This window comes from Heloderma suspectum, chromosome 13 (genome assembly GCF_057233095.1).
Source record: "Heloderma suspectum isolate Gila_16-S chromosome 13, 16-S_ref, whole genome shotgun sequence".
Taxonomy (NCBI): Eukaryota; Metazoa; Chordata; class Lepidosauria; order Squamata; family Helodermatidae; genus Heloderma; species Heloderma suspectum.
Genome location: NC_139470.1, coordinates 24232511 through 24251273, shown reverse-complemented (window position 1 = coordinate 24251273; position 18763 = coordinate 24232511). Strand labels below are relative to the sequence as shown.

Sequence of the window (18763 nt, the reverse complement as noted above, 5' to 3'; positions counted from 1 at the left end):
CTCATTATAATTGCAGTGTTTCCTTCATTTTCATTAATTTTTTAGAAAGAGACATTTTCTTCCATTTTGTGTAACACTGGAACTCAGGGTCATCCAGGGCCAAACTAAATGTTGTGTGGAATGCATCGTTTGCAATTGCATGCTTGTTTTTTCTTTGCGTTAGATTGAGACTGCAGCAGGGGCAAAGTGTTACATTCCCTCTTCCCCTGCCCCAAATATGCTGCTGTCCCAATCCTGATCAGCACCCCTGCAGTGCTATTTTAAGAAAGAAAAAAACAAACACACAATTGCAGATTACGTGCTTAATGTAACATATATTTAGCCGTCAGTGAAGTTGGAACAGGTCAAATAATTGAAACATGAATGGGTTTGCAAAATAGTTAAAGTGAGGACTTAGGCATCATCATTTTACTTTAAGCATGACAGAGAGTCAGTGTATGGATGTAGAGAGGGCCATAGTGGTGGGAGACGGATTTTGGAGAAGCATCAATACACTGACATGGTATAAGTTGCCCTCACCAAGGCATACCTTTGGAGTGGTCCAAACAAGCTTACTCTTCAGTCCTTCAAATAATATTTGCATGCAGCATGTGAAATTGAGCGTTGTAAGCATGTCAGAGCATCCCTCTGTAATCAATGCATATGTATAGCTGTTTTAAATATAAAAGCCAGATATTACCAAGGCTGCATTTGTTTGACAGTCTCCAAATATACATCTATTCCTAAAATATAACTGAAAATTCTGCCATCTGTGACCACCTTCCCCTTCTGGTGCATGATGTATGGTATCTTAAGGGTATCTAGACCAAAAAAGCCACAGCTTTATGCCATTTACAGAAGGGGAAAAGAAACTTCTGCAAAATATATTTTGAGAAAATGATAAGTGTGTACTTATCAGGAAACGGGAAAGCTGCCTATGCATATGCTCTCTATGAACTGGCATGTGATTACTTTAAAATATTATTTCTTTTAGACATGTAACTTCTTAAAATTCTTGTATGCACTATTGTGTCTGTCACAGGCTTTAACATGCTAGCTCTCAAAGAACCACATCCAAGTTTTAAGTAGGACTGTACTAAGTATTAACCAGTTCCAATCCTGGGATTGAAACTAGCAATTTCTGCAGAGTACATTCTGCCTCCCCTTACCACAAAAGCTGGTGTGAACCTTCACCTTGTTTCCACTTCGCTCAGCCCCATTTCCCCCTGTGGATGCTTTCTCACTCTGGATTAGTCACATGGATGATCCCGCCCAATTAGGATAACATCACGACACTTCATCTGATGATGTTAAAGGATTTTAGTAAATAAAATCCTCTGTTAGATTTGGCTCCCTGATAATACCACTGAAGGCAATTGAAGTTGAAGGTAAGTGAGGACAATTTAAACTAACAAATGGTTTTGCAAAGAGTGCTTAAATGTCTGAAAAGTGGAGGCTTATTCAGCACTGCTCTATTTTAACAAACCTGGCTGGTTTATTAAGTTTAACATTAAACATATTAACTTACTAATCATCCAAGTTAAGAGGTTACCTTTTGGATAAGGGAATGTTTTTCAGCTTCCAGCATTTCCCTCCCAGGAAAATGGAGATAATCAATGCAGTGAATTGAGGAGAGAAATTTCTGCCTGTGTCCTCTTCTCTGCTTGGGACCCTGTATACCAGATCTCTTAAGTCAATAATGGTCAAGCCCTCACCACTGGGATTTTTCAAACAAGAATGAAAAACTGTTGTGCACAACAACTTCCTTTGTTGTGCACAATGGCAGACAAGGACACAAATGAAAAACTGAGACCAGTGTATTTTCAAAGCCCACAGCAAATTCCTATGATATTGTAGTTTATTTGAAATGATTCAGCATGGTTTTGTGATGTGCTCACTTCAGGGTTGTAGTCATGTCCTGTGAGTTAGGTTATGTCCGCGCTGCCAGTTCTTGCATTCTAATATATACAATGAGTGGTTTGAGCAATCTGTACTTAATACTGTGGCCCGTCTGTAATTTGGTGCTGTTGTGGGATATTTTAAATGCAGCAAACGTTTGTATTTCACAAAAGAGGGGCCAACCTATCAGGGTGTCCCTAATTGCTAGCAGTGATTGTTTGGACCAGTGTTTTCCATCTCATTCCACTCCAGCCCTTACCCATGTCCTCTTTCTCCACCTTTGTTGGGGCTTCTTAAAAATATAACAGTTTGCATGTCTACATACTCATTAATCTACAAAGACATTTTTCCAACTTTTCAAATTTTGCATGTATTTGCTCCCACAATCCCTTGGAAGGTATTTCCCCCTCCTCACTTTTTTTCAGATCTTGCACACACATGCACAGAAATTTAGCCATGAGGACACATAGATGTGTGTTTATTTTATAATACATATGTGTGTGTTTTATTTAAAATCCAGTCAGACCTGTGCAAGAACAAACCAGGAGGGCCATGTCTGCTTTAGACTTCACTGCGTATAACCTACAGGGCTTGCAAAGCATGTTTTGTGGGAGGCAACAAGGCACAGTAAATTAAGAAATAAAAGGCTAAGGTTGCAGTGAAAGTGTGGCAGTGCAGACACAGCTTTACTTTGGGGTAATTGTCCCTACTAAAATGAAAAACCTCATGAAAATATTACTGGGGACCAGAGGTAGTCAGGAATCTCCACAGTTCTATTTGCCTGACTCGTCCTTGGGTAGTGAGGAGTAACTTTCCTTTGCGGGAGGAATAATGTTACTTCAGTCACATCACCTGCTTGGGATTTCCTTTCCTAATGCTACCATGCCTAGTCCTGCCTCAAGCAAAAGATGAGAACTGCAGTAACTGCAAGACTGAAAAGATTAGGTCATTTTCAGTGCTTTGCATAGATACTTAGTGGATAGGAATCATTTTCTGGACAATGTGCCTTAGGAAAGGCGCCTCCTCAGTTCCGACTGTCTCACCTCCATCATCACGTCTGGCGAGAGGAACTTTACTAAGGCAAGATGAAAATGTTCCTTTCTGTAGGGTTGCCCTTAATGGAGCACTTGCTACTGCCGAATGTATGTTTAGGAGTTTGCTTCCTGTGGTATCTTTTTTTTCTTTTAATGCTCCTGCCCCTTGTTTTGTAGGACAGTGAGCATGGGACAAACCTGAATAGGAAGATGGACAGTCTGGGCAGCAACCATTCTATCCCCAGCATGTCTGTGAGCACAGGCAGTCAGAACAGCAGTGTCAACAGCATACAGGAGGTCATGGATGAGAGCAGCTCTGAGGTGGTCATGATGCATGACGACGAGAGCACCATTAATTCCACTTCCTCTGTTGTGCACAAGAAGGTATGTTCACTTGTGCTCTCTCCCCAACCTCAGGCAATTTCTGCTTTACTGCTCTTTCTTCTTCAGACCTATGAAGGCACAATAAGATAACCTATAGAGCATTTCCCAAACAGCTAGTTGCAGGAAGTAGGCTCTGTGCCCTTGCAGGATTTAGAGCTGCTCCCAGGGTTTCCTGATGTGCATTTTAAAATGCCTATAGGGTAGTGTCCAGGCAATGGACAAAGACTCACATCTTTTCTAATGCTGGGAAAGCGAGACGCATGTATGAGATGCATGAACCTCAGTGGGTTAACATTGTATTTTGAAATGGCAACAAGGAGAAACATCTGAGAAAAGGGCAGAAATCAAATTGTCCTTTAAGAGAATCCTCTTCATTCTATTTCCCCATTCTGCACCCCAGCATGGCATGTATACCTTTGTCCTTGCCTGTAACACCGTCTTCTGAACATCTGTCTCCCCCAAGTGGTTATCATGTTGGTTGAAATGGTCACATCCACCAAATGAATACAATAACTTATAACTTCCAATCAAATTCTGTGGCCAGATTTCCCCTTTGACAAGTTAACAGTGTACTGGATCACCTTGAAGGTATTTTTTTGAGAAAAGTCAGTACAGTGCTTCTCCTGTTTTTTATACATACAGTTTATACATTGTCACTTGGTCTCACTTGGCCATTGGGAACTATATCTTTTGACCTATTGCAAAGGAAGGTGTTGGCACTAGGGCTTCCATTGGAAGAATGATTTTAGACAAGCTCAGTGGCATTTGCAGCTGTAGAGTGGTGAAATGAAGGATGTATGCCTCTTCTTCTTGGAAAGAGTTTCAAGATGGACTTCAGGTAATGCACATACAGACCGTGGCACAGTAGCCCAGTTGCTCATTTGTAAGTCATTTTTAAAAGTGTTATGTCACCAGCATTCCTGAAAATGAAATACCTGATCTTAAGGCCATGTTGGGTTGAGGTGGGGAGCAGACAAAGGAAAGGCACCAAATGCTGGAACAAAACGGCAGGAAGCTTCAAAGCTGCACAGAAATGTATTGCCCAACATCTTTTGAATATTAAAACTTTTCCTCAGGAGCCCCTCTGAGTTAATACTTTCAAAGAGAAACCAGAACTAAGTACTGAATCAGCATCTCCCCTCTGTGAAGGAGTTTTAATATGTGATATGCATTGGGCAATAAATCGTCTTCCGTGCACCCTTAAGAAGGGGGAGCAACTCAGGAGGACCTGCATCACTACAAGTACAATACACTAATCTTCTTAATCTAAGAACAGTTAGGGATGACTTAAATCCCATTGACTTCAATAGGATTAAGCACACTGAGCACTTATATCTATTTATTTGGGCCAGCTTGTCCCATTAACCATCTCTGTGTTTATATAGCACTTGCAACATTTGCCAGCAGACACTGCCACAAAATAGAATAGAGATACAGTTACACTCCAGCTATTTGTATGATATAATGAAATGTAATTCAATAACATCATAAGCATACTTTCAAAAGGGAAAACAGCTAAAAAAGGAAAGTTATACTTCATGGACAACAAGGCACCTATTTAATTGTGAGGAGCATGAATGGTCATCTTGGAGAAGGATATTTCACACAAAATGGCCTTCCCCTCCAAAGGGCTGTTTACCAGCTGCATTGAAAGACGATGATGGGATGAATCCCCAAATAGCAGTTAACATCTGAGAGTATAGACAACCCACCACAGTTCTCCAATATTGATGGACATACTTACAGTATGTACAGCCTTAAGAGCCACAGTGCAATCTTTTATTTGATCCAGTGCCATACATGATCCCAGTGTAAAAACCTTAGTTTGGGTATAATATGATCACAGTTGCATAAACCACTAAGTAACTGCACTGCTGCAGTCTCAGTGTTCTGCCTATCCCATATTATGTGATGGAAAGCTTCAGGCACTTAGAGGCTGCTCTAGTGGGACGGGATGCTCACATGGGTTTTCATCCCTAGGATAGGAGGGATTTCAGTGGTATGGCTTCTGCAGAGTGAAATCCTGCTTCAGCAACATTCTGGAGTCCTTTTGGTAGTGTTAATGATCATGTAGATAGGGGTGATCTGGTGGACATCTATGTATATAATGTCTAAAACACTTTTTAAAAAATTCTCTCACTAAAGGCTTCTACCACATCTTAGCAGTCATGGGTTAAGGAGACAGGTTGTCTTATGGGTAGGTAAATGGCTGAATAACCAGAAACAGAGGCTAAGAATAAATTGACCATTCTCACAATAGAGGGAAGTATGCAGCAGAGTCCACTCAAGGATCAGGATTGGGGCTGGAACTGTTTAATCATAGCTGACCTTGAGTCAGGTGTGAGCCATAAGGTAACATCATTTGCAGATGACACCAAATTATCTAAGACAGTGAAAAGATAAGAACTGTGAAATGTTCAAAAAGTAGCTCTTCAGTTCAACAAGATCGCACATGAACTTCAGTGTAAGTAAATGTAAAATGATGTTCATTTGGGAATATAATCCTAACTTTACATATACACTGACAGAAATGTCAACTCTGTGTGCAGTGGCAGTGAAAATATTAAATGAATGGCAGGGTTTGTTAAGAAAGGGATTTTAAAAATTCCCAGTATCATAATGCCTTTATATAAATCTATGGTGCAGCTACATTTGAAGTATCATATACAATTCTGGCCATGCTACCTCAAAAAGGCAAAGTATTAGTGGCATTTTCATTTGGGAAAAAGATGAGTAAGCTGTGGAATGATGATAGAGGCTTAGAAGGTTATAACATCATGTGGCAATAGTAGATATACAGAACCTTTTCTCCCTTTCCCATAACATGTTAACTCACTGTTTCCCACTGAAATCATCACTGGATATAGGACAGACAAAAGTTCTTCACACTGCAACTGTGGAATGTGGAACTTCCACAACATGGCCACTGGCTTAGATGGCTAAAAGAGAATTAAACACATTTATATCTAAGTGAATATTCCAGGTACAATGGCTGGATGCTGCTGAATACCAGTTGCAGGCAAGGAGAGGGGAGACCTATTACCTCCATGCTTCTTTGTGGGCCTCCTAGGAGTATTTGCCTGACCTTGACTGGAAATGCGTTGCTGGACTAGATGGATATTACAGGGCTGTTCTTAAGATAAACCTGGGGGCCTAGGGTTGTGTGTGCAGGGGTAATAATGTTTGGGGACACATTGATTTAAGCTTACAGCATGTTAATAGAATATTCTGGAATAGGAATAATGGACATCTTAAGATGCTGTCTCTTCTCTTGTTCTTTGGCCATAAGTTGGTAGTTGTCATGGCAGGTGAACATGAACATGAAAAGACTGGAATCTTTGTCTTTGTACTTAACCACCTGTACTTAACCAGCTTTTTCTCTAAAATGAGGCTATAACTTTTTGAGAAAGCGGCCACTCCTAAAGTACCAAAACAGGATATGAATATTGGGTGGTCACCTCTCTTCCCCATTCTCTGACTGGGCTGCAGAATGTAATAACATGACTTGGAGTGTATATATATTAATTCATTCAGCCTTCCATGACCTGGTGCCCTCCAGATGTGTTGAGCTACAGCTCCCATCACCCCCAGCATGTATTTATATGAAAATAAATGAATACATACATACATACATACATAAATACATATGTAAATATGCTTGGGACTCAAGAAGCTATCAACACTGCTAGGGTCTTGACTTAGAGATCTGACACACATGTAGTCCAATGCACCTTGATTATTTATCGTTCAGAAAGAGGCACATGAAATACAACAAACATATTTAAATGGCTTCAACATCATCTGGATTTGGATTGGGGCGGGGGGGGGATATATAGTTCAAGACAGTCTGGTTACCAAAAGAAGTGTCTGGAGTGAAGACATTTGTACATCTCTCCCTCAAACCAGGGAATATGAAGTAAACCCCGAAAATGGTTGAGGTACTTCTAAGCCACCAAGAGAGCTGAAATTTGCTACATACCGAGGCCAAGTGCCGCTACTTTCTAGAAAACTTTGCAAATGGGACATTTTTATCTTTAACCATAAAGAAAATGTAGAGCATTACACTTGCTTTATAAGAGGCTAGTATTTTCATTACGAGCAGGACATACTGTACATGGGATGTAATATTGGGCTATACATGTGTACATGTATAAATTTATACATTTTATGTATATATGTATGTATGTATTTATACATTTGAATTGAGGAGATCCAGGAGCATGCATCAATGTTTGGAGCAGATAAATATACATATGCCCCGCTCAGAGGGCTATCAGAATTGTAGGGTACTATCCACAAAATAACTGAAGTGTGGCACACAAATACTCCGGACACCCTTATCGCTAGAAAAATCTGAGACAGCTATACCTTTGTTCCATGAAATGGGAGACTCATAGGTGTGTTCCAACAAGATTATGGTATTTCCACAACACCAGGAAACTTTAAATTTAGGACAAATGGTGTCTAGAATTGCACTGACTATTAAACATCTGCAAGAGATATTTCTACATCTATCCCTCAAAATGGAAAGTGCCAGTGTGGGTTTACCTAGGCCTTCCATTTTCCCCCCCCACACCCAATTTGCCCTTTTCACTGCTGCAGCACACTGAGCTGACATTTCCAGTGAGCTTTCAGCTCTGTCTCAAGATCTCTTTGGTGCTAGGCCAAATTCTACCCTATCAGAGGTGCTTTGTTCTTATAACAGGTATGTTTCTTATTTTACATGCACGTGCACGCACACGCACATACAGTTATGAATGGTGCCGTATAAATTTCCGCTTCCCACCTTTAAAATACATGCATGTAGGATCCCAGTCTTTCTCAGTTGCCTGGTATGTCTTTTAAATGGAAATGTAGCGATTGATAGAACTTTGCATCTTCTCACATCTAATATTGTTTTGTACTTGGCTTGATTGTTTGGGAACATATGTGAAATCCAGTTCCTGCTAAGCTGGGCTGCAAAGTTCTGCAAGTAAGACAAGATTGGGTCTCTAGGCTGGGGTTTGAGTGAGGCAAGGTAGCAGGCGGGCTGAGGCTCAGTGGTAGAGCACATACTTTGCATGCAGAAAGTTCCAGGTTCAAACCTTAACACCTTGAGGTAGGACTGGAAAAGACTTATCTCCTGGAAGCCTGGAGAGCTGCTGCCATTCAGTGTAGAAAATTCTGAGCTAGATGGACCACTGATCTGACTTGGTGTAAGACCACTTTCTATATTCCTAAGGTAACTGCAAGGCAGTTGAAATACGAAGTAAAGATACGAGTCAGATGTGTGGCAAGGAACAAGTAAAGAATCAGTGTCAGAGTCTCCTTGTTGTTCAGACTAGCGGAGGAAAGACTGACATGGAAGCCTCTATAAAGAACATGCCATTTTACCTACCTGAATTTAACATGTTGGAAGAGAAAGGGGAGGGGGCAAGTACTGCCTTTCCTCCTCCCCACAATAGATCCTAATTTTTCAGGGAGTGGGATTTGCTGTATACAGTATTGAACTGGAGATAACAGCTTGATCTTGGCTCCATCTAACGGCACTTCCAGCTAACTATAATTTCAGGGACGCTTCCTAAGGGCACATGATACACTGGTATTGAAGGAGAGGAGTTGAGCTCCTGGTGCACATCTGACTGTACTGTTGGCACACCCCTGTGACTTTATCCTGGTCAATCTATATTGCAGGCCCTGGTGATCATGGGTGACAGAGGCTAGAGGCTATGTACATTCTACGTGGTATGAGCCAGCTCAAAAAAGGTACCCACTTGGTTTGCTTCCCACACTGCAGAAACATTCCAGCTTAAAATTCTGCAGAAACAAAAAATGACGTACATTGCATCACCGATGCAATGAACATGAACTTGAGCACACTCTGGGAGAGAGCGGAGGACAGGAAGGCCTGGCGTGCTGTGGTCCACGGGGTCACGAAGAGTTGGACATGACTGAATGACTAAACAACAACAACAATACTTACAAATGCTTTCTAAGCAGAATTCATACATTAGAATGTGCATTACTAAAAGAGATCCATCAAGAGCTCCTAAACCTACAGTGTCCACAATTCTAGTAAAAAAAATGGAGAGAGGTATGTCTGCCCCTAAATAGAAAAGAAGTGTTATGGCAATTTGGGATTTGTTCCTGAGAGGAACCAAGAGACTCTTCGTGAGTGCTCTAGAATCCAGGGACTTGTGCTGCTTTCCTGGAGGCCACATAAGCAGCATCGAGGAAAGTTTCCAAAGCTGATGAAACCCACTGCCTGATGTCTCAGGTTCTCATTCCCCTGGGCTTCATAATTGCTGCATGAAAGAGAACTAAGTGGATTGGAGACTGACATCCTGAGAAGCGTGAAGGCTACAAGACTTAAGGTGGTGGTTTTATAAATTCACTGGGTGGTGGGTGAGACATATTAATGATGATTTTATTGTGGTTCTTTGTGACTATACAACCTTCTAGGTTTTGTAATGCTTGCCTCCTTCCCTTTGTCTGGAAATTCTTTCCCAGTGTGTATGAGCCTAGAGTTAGAACATGGACCTTCCTACTCAGCGCTTTAATCCATAAGGATACGTATGTCTTCTGGGGCAGAGATATCCCTTTTTACTACTGTCCTTTTGTTCTTGAGAAGTTAGCCTTGTAAGTTTGAAGTTGGCACCCCAATAATGTACATGTGCCAATTATATTTGTCTAATAAGAGAGGAAATGGTACAAAAGGATACTTTTATCATAGAATCAAGTAACAAAGAAGTGCAGCTGTCAATCAACATCAGCAGGACTAAATTCATGGTCACATTCCCAAATCAATCTCAAGGTCCTGGAAAATAAAGAAGAGGAATTACCCTGTGGAGATACATAGAATACTTAAAATAATTAGGAACAGTAATCACAGACGGCAGCCAAATACCCAAAGAATTCAAGGTACTAATTCACAGTGCTAATGTATACCTAGGTATGATAGTGCAATCAAGGAAAACTTCAAGGAATCATAAACTCCAGCTTTATAGTACAACTGTTCAACCAGTCCTTCAATGCAAAGTGAATTCTGGACATGACAACTTAACAGACTGGAGAACATGCTAAGAAAAATGTTTTAGTGCAATGAAAGAAAGCCATATGGAGGGGACATAATGAATGTGTGGATTTCTGTAAAGAAATAATGCAAGATAAGACCACAAGGAAAGGAAACAGCAGAGCATTGTGGGGACCAATAAGAAGAAGGCACATGAAGCAGATTCTGGAAGCTGAGTAGGGTAATACAAGGTTCTCAGGGTAGCTGAAGCAAGCACTGGGAAAACAGTATATATTTTTTTAAAAACTGATGAGATTGTGCCAAGGTGAGAAGAAACGGAAGGCTGGTAATTCTGGACTTTTGAGGCTTGTGACACTAGAAGCCACTGCCTATAGTTGATTGATCCTTTTCATCCATTCACAGGGATTGCTTTCCAAATGGTGACAACATGGAATGCTTTCTATGGAGATAATCGAGAATGGCCATAGCATGTATACCAACTTGCACAACCGATACAGATATTCTGATCTACATTAGGCAATTATTTCAAAGTTAGATTCAGCTACATCACTGCAGTTGTTTATGCAGGCAATACTCAGAGCCTCTGTTGTCCTGTAAAGGTGCCCTGCAATCCCAACCATCAGTTGGTCCTCTCCCCCTGCCCCTGCAAAAAGCCAAGCAAATTCTGGCATTCAAGATCTGATGGCCTTAACAACCACTATAGTGCCCCTAGCAACATGGTACAAGAGGTCATTACAACTCTGGTTTCTAGGAGTATTAATCTGCAAAACTCTCCCTCCAGAAAAATGTGCCATACCACTTCAAGTTCTCATTTCTCTTCACTCATGACTGGAGAAACAGCATCTACTATGTGGGGACATTCTGCTGATTCTGTCCAAGTTTACCCCCATAGAAACCTTTTAAAATGGTCTTAAAAACCCATTGCAACAGAGCACACACTAGTGTGAACCACACTCACCAAGAGGTCCTCCATGTAAGATCCCCTGGAGCTAAGAGACCCAGCCAGCCTAGATCTCCTTTGCCACACTGCCAAGAGGGGTACAGATTTCTGAAGTGCTACCTGTAAGAAAAGTAGCACAATTCCACAGACTCTTTCTCTCTGGTAATAGTGTGCTACGGAACCTGTCACAGAGTACCCATGTTGGCAACACATCAAATTTTCTAGCAATCACCATAAGAAGTTGTATCGCACAAGACTCTCCAAGATTTTGCATGTGGGAATGTTCATCCTAGGTTCCTTTTACCACCCCAAGAAAGATCAAATGCCAACTGTTCTGTCAAACGGGACACTGGGAATTTGCCCTTGTGACTGCAGGGATCTCAGCCTTTTCACTGTTTCTTGAGCTGATGTCCCAACTAATGTATTCTGTTAAAAAAAAATGCTCAAGGTGACTTACAGTATAACAACTAATGTGGGAGGATGCCCTTTAAACCCCATCAGGCATGGTTTCCAAAATTACTCAGAAGTTTGCAAGGGTAGCTTCTAGCTCCAGCAACTGCCACGCCACAATTCTCTCAGAGGATGATGCTCATGTATTACAGCATAAGGTTGAAACCCTACACGCAGCTTCACTGCCAAAACAGCAAATCCTCTGTTGTTAAGGGTGCTTCCAGATGAGGCTATTACCACACTATCACCATTCCCCATTCATTGAATTTTATAGGGGACCAGACAGCGCCTTCCATTTGTAACCCTCTCATGTTTTCTTCTCACTTCTGCCTTTTTCCTTACCATTCAAGGGGGAAGGATTGCATAGCTGCACAATGCCTTCTGTCTGGTAGCGCTAGCACCTCTTCATCTGGAAGCACCATAAGTGGAAATATTTATCCCCATGATCAGCATTCTGTTGAATAAATAACTTCCTGTGGAATACCTGATATTTTGCCATGTCTCTTAGAACTGTGTAGCTCAGGCTTTTCCCTCCATAAAAGATACACCTAGTGACCATCTCAGCCTACAGTATGTGTTTTCTGCCCACCTCTTATCAGCAGAGTGTACCACTAGTACTTGCATACACGATGGGGAAATTCTTTGAGACTATAGGAAAGTTTTCAGAATCTCTTACACAATACTTTGTGATAGCTGTCATGTTGGTGGACGCGCAATGCAGGTGTGCCTGCTTTTACATAGGGGTTGTACTACCATTAGCCTGTGTGGTGCTTTGCCGATTAATATATATGAGGACCAAGTCTCTGTCCCAAAGAAATTATAACCTTCATTTAGAGGTGAGGAGATATGGGAGAGGAAGAAGCTATGGTAACAAGGGATGAATTCAAAAAATGCCATTTTTAGGCTGTTTCAGTTGCAGATTGGGGCTAAGGAACTAAGCTAAATACTTCATGAATGAGTACAACAGATGGACTTTGGCTTTCTGTATCAAGACACACGATTACTTGGCAGAAATAGACAAAGAACCAAGGTTGATGCTACATGAGATGCGTGAATATATTTCATATATCTGTGTGTCTTTTTTGGCAGCATTAAAAAGCCTTGCAGGGAGCAGTTGGCATTGGGGCCATGGCTACAGGGACCAGTAGTTAACCCTTTTCCCCCACACCCAGTAAAAATATCTATATACACACACACACACTGTTTGCCTTGGGAGGGAAGCCCCAGGGCAAATAACGTCAGGGATGTGTGATGAGGGGGGATGCTGCCACATTGTGGGAAATTATTAATGATTAAATCGCTCCTACACACACACAGTGGTCCCAATCCTGATTGTTCCCAGTTTCTATTTGATACCCCAGAACAGGTTATATGAAATGCAATAATGTATTTTGTGTATTGTCTAGGTTAGAAGAGGGGCTGGAAATATTTACTTAAGACATTTCTTACTCACTTATTATAAAATAATCCCCAAGCAGGATCTAAACAACTAAACACAATAAAATAAGCCAGCACTGACAAATAAAATAATCACACAAGGGAGAACAGTAACAGATAAATAACAACAGTTTACACAATTCAGCAAAAGAAAGAAGGGAGAAAGTTGACCAAAAGCTTGGGTAAACAAATAAGACTTTAACTGGTACCAAAAGCTTGTAAGACCTGATGCTACCCAAATATTGGGGTGGGGGGATTCCAAGGTCAGGGTGTCTGTATGGAGAACACCCTCTCTCAGGTTGCTGGTTTTGAACTCCAGGCAAATGCGGCACTGTCAACAGGACAGCCACACTCGATCTTCATATTCAGCATCTGCATAAGGGAGAAGGTGCTCCATAAGGTAACCAGGCCCCAAGCTGTGTAGGGCTTTGTATGTCAGCATAAGCACCCTAAACTTGGATCAGTATCTTATTGGCAGCTCGTGCAACTCCTTCAGAACTGGTGTAATATGTTCCTGGTAGGCTGTTCCACTCAGCAGTCTAGCCGCAGAATTTTGCACTAGCTGCAGCCTTCAGGCCAATGTCAAAAGCAGCCCCCACCTATAGCACATCGTGATAGTCCAGTTTTGAGGTCGTCAGTGTATGGGTCACTGTAGCCAGGCTGTTCCTGTTCAGGAATGGTTGTAGTTCATCTACCAACCAAAGTTGGAAAAAGGCACTTCTTGCTGTGGATGCCACTTGTGCCTTCATAGACAGTGATAGATCTAGGAGCACACCTAAGCTATGCACCTATTCCTTCAGAGGGAGTAGAATCCCATCCAGGACAGGTGATGTCCCTAATTCCTGGACATGGGAACCATGTATCCACAAAGCCTCTGTCTTGTGAGTTATAGAGGTAGGGAGAAAGTGATTGAAACGGGCCTTCGATAAATAAGATGACATAGGCTATGGATTGCTAGGAATGGGTGGGAAACCATTTTCACTCTGAGGGCCACTGCCGACTGCCAATGTGAGTGGAGTGGAGCCACTGCTGGCATGTGTCCTGTCCCCTGCCATTTTCACACACACACACCCTTCCCAGCTCCACCTCAGTAGATCCATGCAGATCGGGGGGGGGGGGCATTTTCCCCGCCTAGTGCTGAGAGAAGCTGTCTTCCTCGGTGTTGAGCAGGGGAAAGGGTTTGGCTCTTACCTGCTGCTGATTGCAAAGATAGGAGATAAGCCCTTTCTCCTGCTTAGCACTGAGAAAGGGGCCCTCTCTCAACAGATCAGGGATAAGTCCTTTCCCCCCCTCAGCACTGCATCTGGGGGAAGGGGGTAGGCCTGGGGAGGAAGTTTGATGGCCTGGATAGGGAACCCCCATGGGAAAAAGTTCTCCATGCCTGGATTAGAGATAAGCACTTTATATTTCTTTAGTTGCAAGGCTTTGGGGTAGCACATTGAAGGAACTTGCATTACTAGATCAGGATAAAAAGCCAGATACTGTAGAGAAAACAAAAGCCTAGTAAATGAAGGTAACTGCAGTGCTAATGAATACTCATGAATGAACTTGTTAACATGATTATGTGAGTGTTTCCTACTAGAATTACTTACATGGAGGCTTTCCCATTTTTCCAGCTGGATTTAAAAAAAATGTTTTACCTATGCCTCTGTTACCGGATGCCTTGAATCTTATTCTGAAGCAGAGGAATTCTCCTATGGATACAATCAGTAGGAGTCTATCTCAGGAATCCTCCAGACCCCAAGACTGCCAAGTCCAAAGGAGACAGAGGACTCTGCCTCTAAGTCCAGGAGTTAAAGCTTCTTCAGTGAGGAGCCATAATCAGCAGCTCCACCGTTCCTAGTCCCCAGGGGCCCCTGTAAGTTCTTGCTACAGAAGTCAGAGGGTGCATCTGGAACATCTAGTGATGCAAGTGTGCACAACTCCAAGGCAGGGCTCTGTCCCTCCACATTCCTGCTAACCGTCAGCTGGGGACGTGGCTTAAATACTCAGCCGCCTACTTGACAATTGAGCCCAGACTGCTCCTGCAATAACTTCCCCTATTCTGCCCCTTATGGACTGTCAACCCAAGAAACTCATGACAGCTAGTGAGCACAGGGCATTGTATTGGAAGCAGCTCTTATTAGCCACAGTGAGCATTCATTGGGAAAATAAGATTCAAATGGCAAAGAGTCTTGAGTAGTGTGCTTATATCAAGGACTGTTAGGGGCAAAAATAAAGGCCAATAAAATGGATCCAAAAAGAGAGAACTAGTCTCAAGATGCTGGGGGGGGGGGGAGTTCTTTAAGAAGCCCAACACATTTCAGCCCAATATATTATTTGTGACCTTCCTTCAGGGAATTCTTTAAAAGCCTTCAGAGAACTCTGTCAGGACTGTCTCATACATTTGAAGATAGGAGGGTTTCTTAAAGAATAAGACTTTTTTTCAGCATCTTGAGACTAGTTCTCTCTTTTTGGATCTATTTTGGCTGCTGTCCAGTTTTCTCATACTTTCCAATAAAGTGGATTAAAAATTAATTGACCTAATCCCAAGCTCTAGAAGGCTTGCAGATACTCAAGGAGAAGGTTCCCCATTTACTCAGTGTTAGAAGATGCACGGTGAAATGTCTTCTCAATGTTTCCCAGGAAGCCCTCACATTTTGAACCTCCCCACCAAGCATGCACAGTAGCTGCTGAACTGGGGTTAAACTCTGAGCAAAGATCAGTGTAGGCAAGAGTGATAGAAAGGGTCTCTTTGATGAAAGATATGCTGTAGACCTCCACTATCTGACATGGCTACTCTAATGCTATTAGAGATCCTATGTATATCTAGGTATAGATTCATGGAATAGAGATTTTCCCCACTAGGATCACAAGAACATTTTCTTGAAATTAAATTATCCTGATTCTTGATTGGAAGTTAGTTTCATTTCAGTGCATGCAGCCATTAGACCACCTCTATGTATACCTATACATTTCAAGTGTCATTGCAAACTTGGCCTCTCTGAAATATGGTTTTCCTCCATCATAGCAAATCAGTAAAACATATACCATATCCTGTCAGCGGTGAAGATTCAGAATAAAACCAGTTTCCATCAGGCAGTCCTTCTGGAATGCTTACTTCTGCCACACATGGCTTTATCAATCACAGTGGTGAGTGGTGTGTGCATAGTAACATAACAAAACCCTTTGGCATAGCAAATCATGTGGAGACCCTGCTCAGCTGCCAAATATGGTGATGAGTTTTTTGTTTCTTTTAAATCTTGAATGTGCATTTTTACAGATTTGACTTGTTTGGAACACAGTCAAATTATGGTTCCTAGAAATGTTTTTTAATGCAAATTACCTGCTCGGTACATGCTAGATGCATGTTATCCTATGTCTCTGAAAAGATTTGGAAGATGTACATTATCACTTGTCAGTCATCAAAGAATCTTCCCAAGGAAAAACATTGCATCCTTCCTGGAAGCATGGAGCCTTCTGCACTAAAAAAAATAAAATGGTAGTATTAGACACCTTATGAGCCAAGTCCAACCTTTTGGTGAAAACAGTCATCCTACCGTAAGCTCCGTTACTCAAAGTACCATGCTCACTCATCTCCAGCAACGGACACATTTGGATATACTTAAGAGGTCATCTAGACAATGCCTGCTATGTTTAAATGCTTGTGTAACGTGCTCTAAAACGCCCCTGGAGATGGAAGATTCTACACATCCTTAGGCATTCTCTACCGGTGGTCCACTACACTTAGGATGCTAACCAGGATGTGCAGAAGACGCCTCTACAAAAGGTGTTGCAAACAGCACCAACCACAGAGTGTTATTCTCATGCTGCACCACATGCACTGGCTGGTTGATCAGATGACCATTGTCCATGCACTCATGTTCCTTAGAAGTATCTACATGCAAGCAACAGTGCCTTCTGATAGCATTTTGCCCTAAATTCCCTGTTAAGGTGGAGTTCAATATTATGAGAGAATGCTATCTTTAAGAGCCTGGAAACATCTGGATGGTTCTGCTAGGTTGGTTTTCAAAGGCACATGATTATATTATCCATTCAGTCGTGTCCGGCTTTTGGCGATTCTATGGATCATCTCTCTCCACATATCCCGATCTTGTACTATTTCTTTGAGCTGTTCCATGCTGTGATTGGTATCAATGTTGATGGTATCTAGCCATCTTGTTCTTTGGCGGCCAGGTTTCCTTTTGCCGCTAACCAATCCAAGCATAATTGCTTTTTCTAGCGAGTTCCTCTGCATAACGTGGCCAAAATAAGTCAATCGCAGTTTCATGATTTTTCCATCCAATGATACGTCTGGGTTTATACGTTCCAGTACTTGCTTATTTGTTCTTAGCTGTCCAAGGAATGTGCAGGAGCCTTCTCCAACACCACAGCTCAAATACATCAATCCTCTTTCTGTCTTGTTTCTTCATTGTCCAACTTTCACATCCATAAGTAACTATGGGCACACATAGTTAGCTATTAGGGTTGAACTTAACTGGAAGCTACAGAAGAGATTGTTAGCACAGAGAAGTTATGAATAGGGTCCAAGTGGACCTATGAGGAAAGTGCTGGTAGGACATGAAAGGGATTGGGGATGGGCGCCAAAGAGCATTTACCCAAGCCTGGTGGATACAGGAGTACATTTGGAGGTGGTAAGGTAATAGTTTTCCTTAGAGTATCAGGTAATGAGAAGATAGCCTTGCCTAGATTAGATCATTCCTCTGTTTGAAGATCAGTCTTATAGGACTTGCCCAGAATGCCACAGGGCCTCTGGGACTTTGTTTACATAATCTATTAAGTTGCCATGGTATTTTCTGAATTCAGGATTTGTTCAATGAGAACTGGTATATAAATATTGATGCCAGGTTAATTGATCACATAAGATCTTTGTGCTTTATAATGGAGGTGATGAGGCCTAGCATTGCCAATTCTGCTAGGTGAGGCTCACCATTCCTAGAGAAACACAGTGACCTGTGATTGGCCCATGAGAGTCAGCAAGGGAGTGTGGCTGGAAACCCTTGGAAGGTAGTGTAGGTGTTTGGGCAGAGTAATAATCCTGGGGTAACATTACCCTGGCTTTTGCAAATAAGTAGCCTTAGAACCTGTGGGTTGTGTAATAGCTCGCTCTTTAATCGAAGCCCTTATTTTGCTGTGCGCGCTGGAACCTATCTTGTACAGTTTCCCAGTGTTGTGGTGCCCTTTGCCATAATAACAATGAAAATATGATAGGAGCTTTGACTTTGTGTTCTGAAGGCATCTTACTGGCTGCAGTTGGAAACAGGATGCTGGGCTGGATGGACTCTTGTCTTATCCCGGAGGGCTCTTCTTATGCCACACCCTCTAATGCTGCTTAGAGCTCCGCTAGATGGCGGGTAACAAAAAATTCTGCCAATACTGTTCTTTACTGCCCATGAGTAATGTTTTGAAAAATGTAGAGGAAAGCATTTGAGCTGTCCCAGCTTGGAGGCTAGCAGCTAACTATGGAACAGGTTTCTGTTTTCAGTGGCCTGTTTTAATCTGAGCGTATATAATAAGCAGTCACTATGTATAAAGCATTATCAGCCTGAAACTCCTCAGTGGTGTAAGTCACCGATTTATTCCCATCGTGCAGATGAGCAACTGAGGCTGACTCGTAATGGTGATCAG

General features: G+C 42.0%; 1 protein-coding gene across 3 annotated transcripts in view; it reads left to right on the top strand.

The window, feature by feature from the left end:
* TAOK3 (TAO kinase 3) overlaps nucleotides 1-18763 on the top strand; it is a 143448-nt gene that overhangs the window by 64554 nt on the left and 60131 nt on the right. For all 3 annotated transcript variants that reach the window (XM_084820464.1, XM_084820463.1, XM_084820466.1), the window contains exon 13: nucleotides 3090-3296. In XM_084820464.1, coding sequence (XP_084676590.1) covers nucleotides 3090-3296 — 207 coding nt within the window. The remainder of the gene's footprint in view (nucleotides 1-3089; nucleotides 3297-18763) is intronic.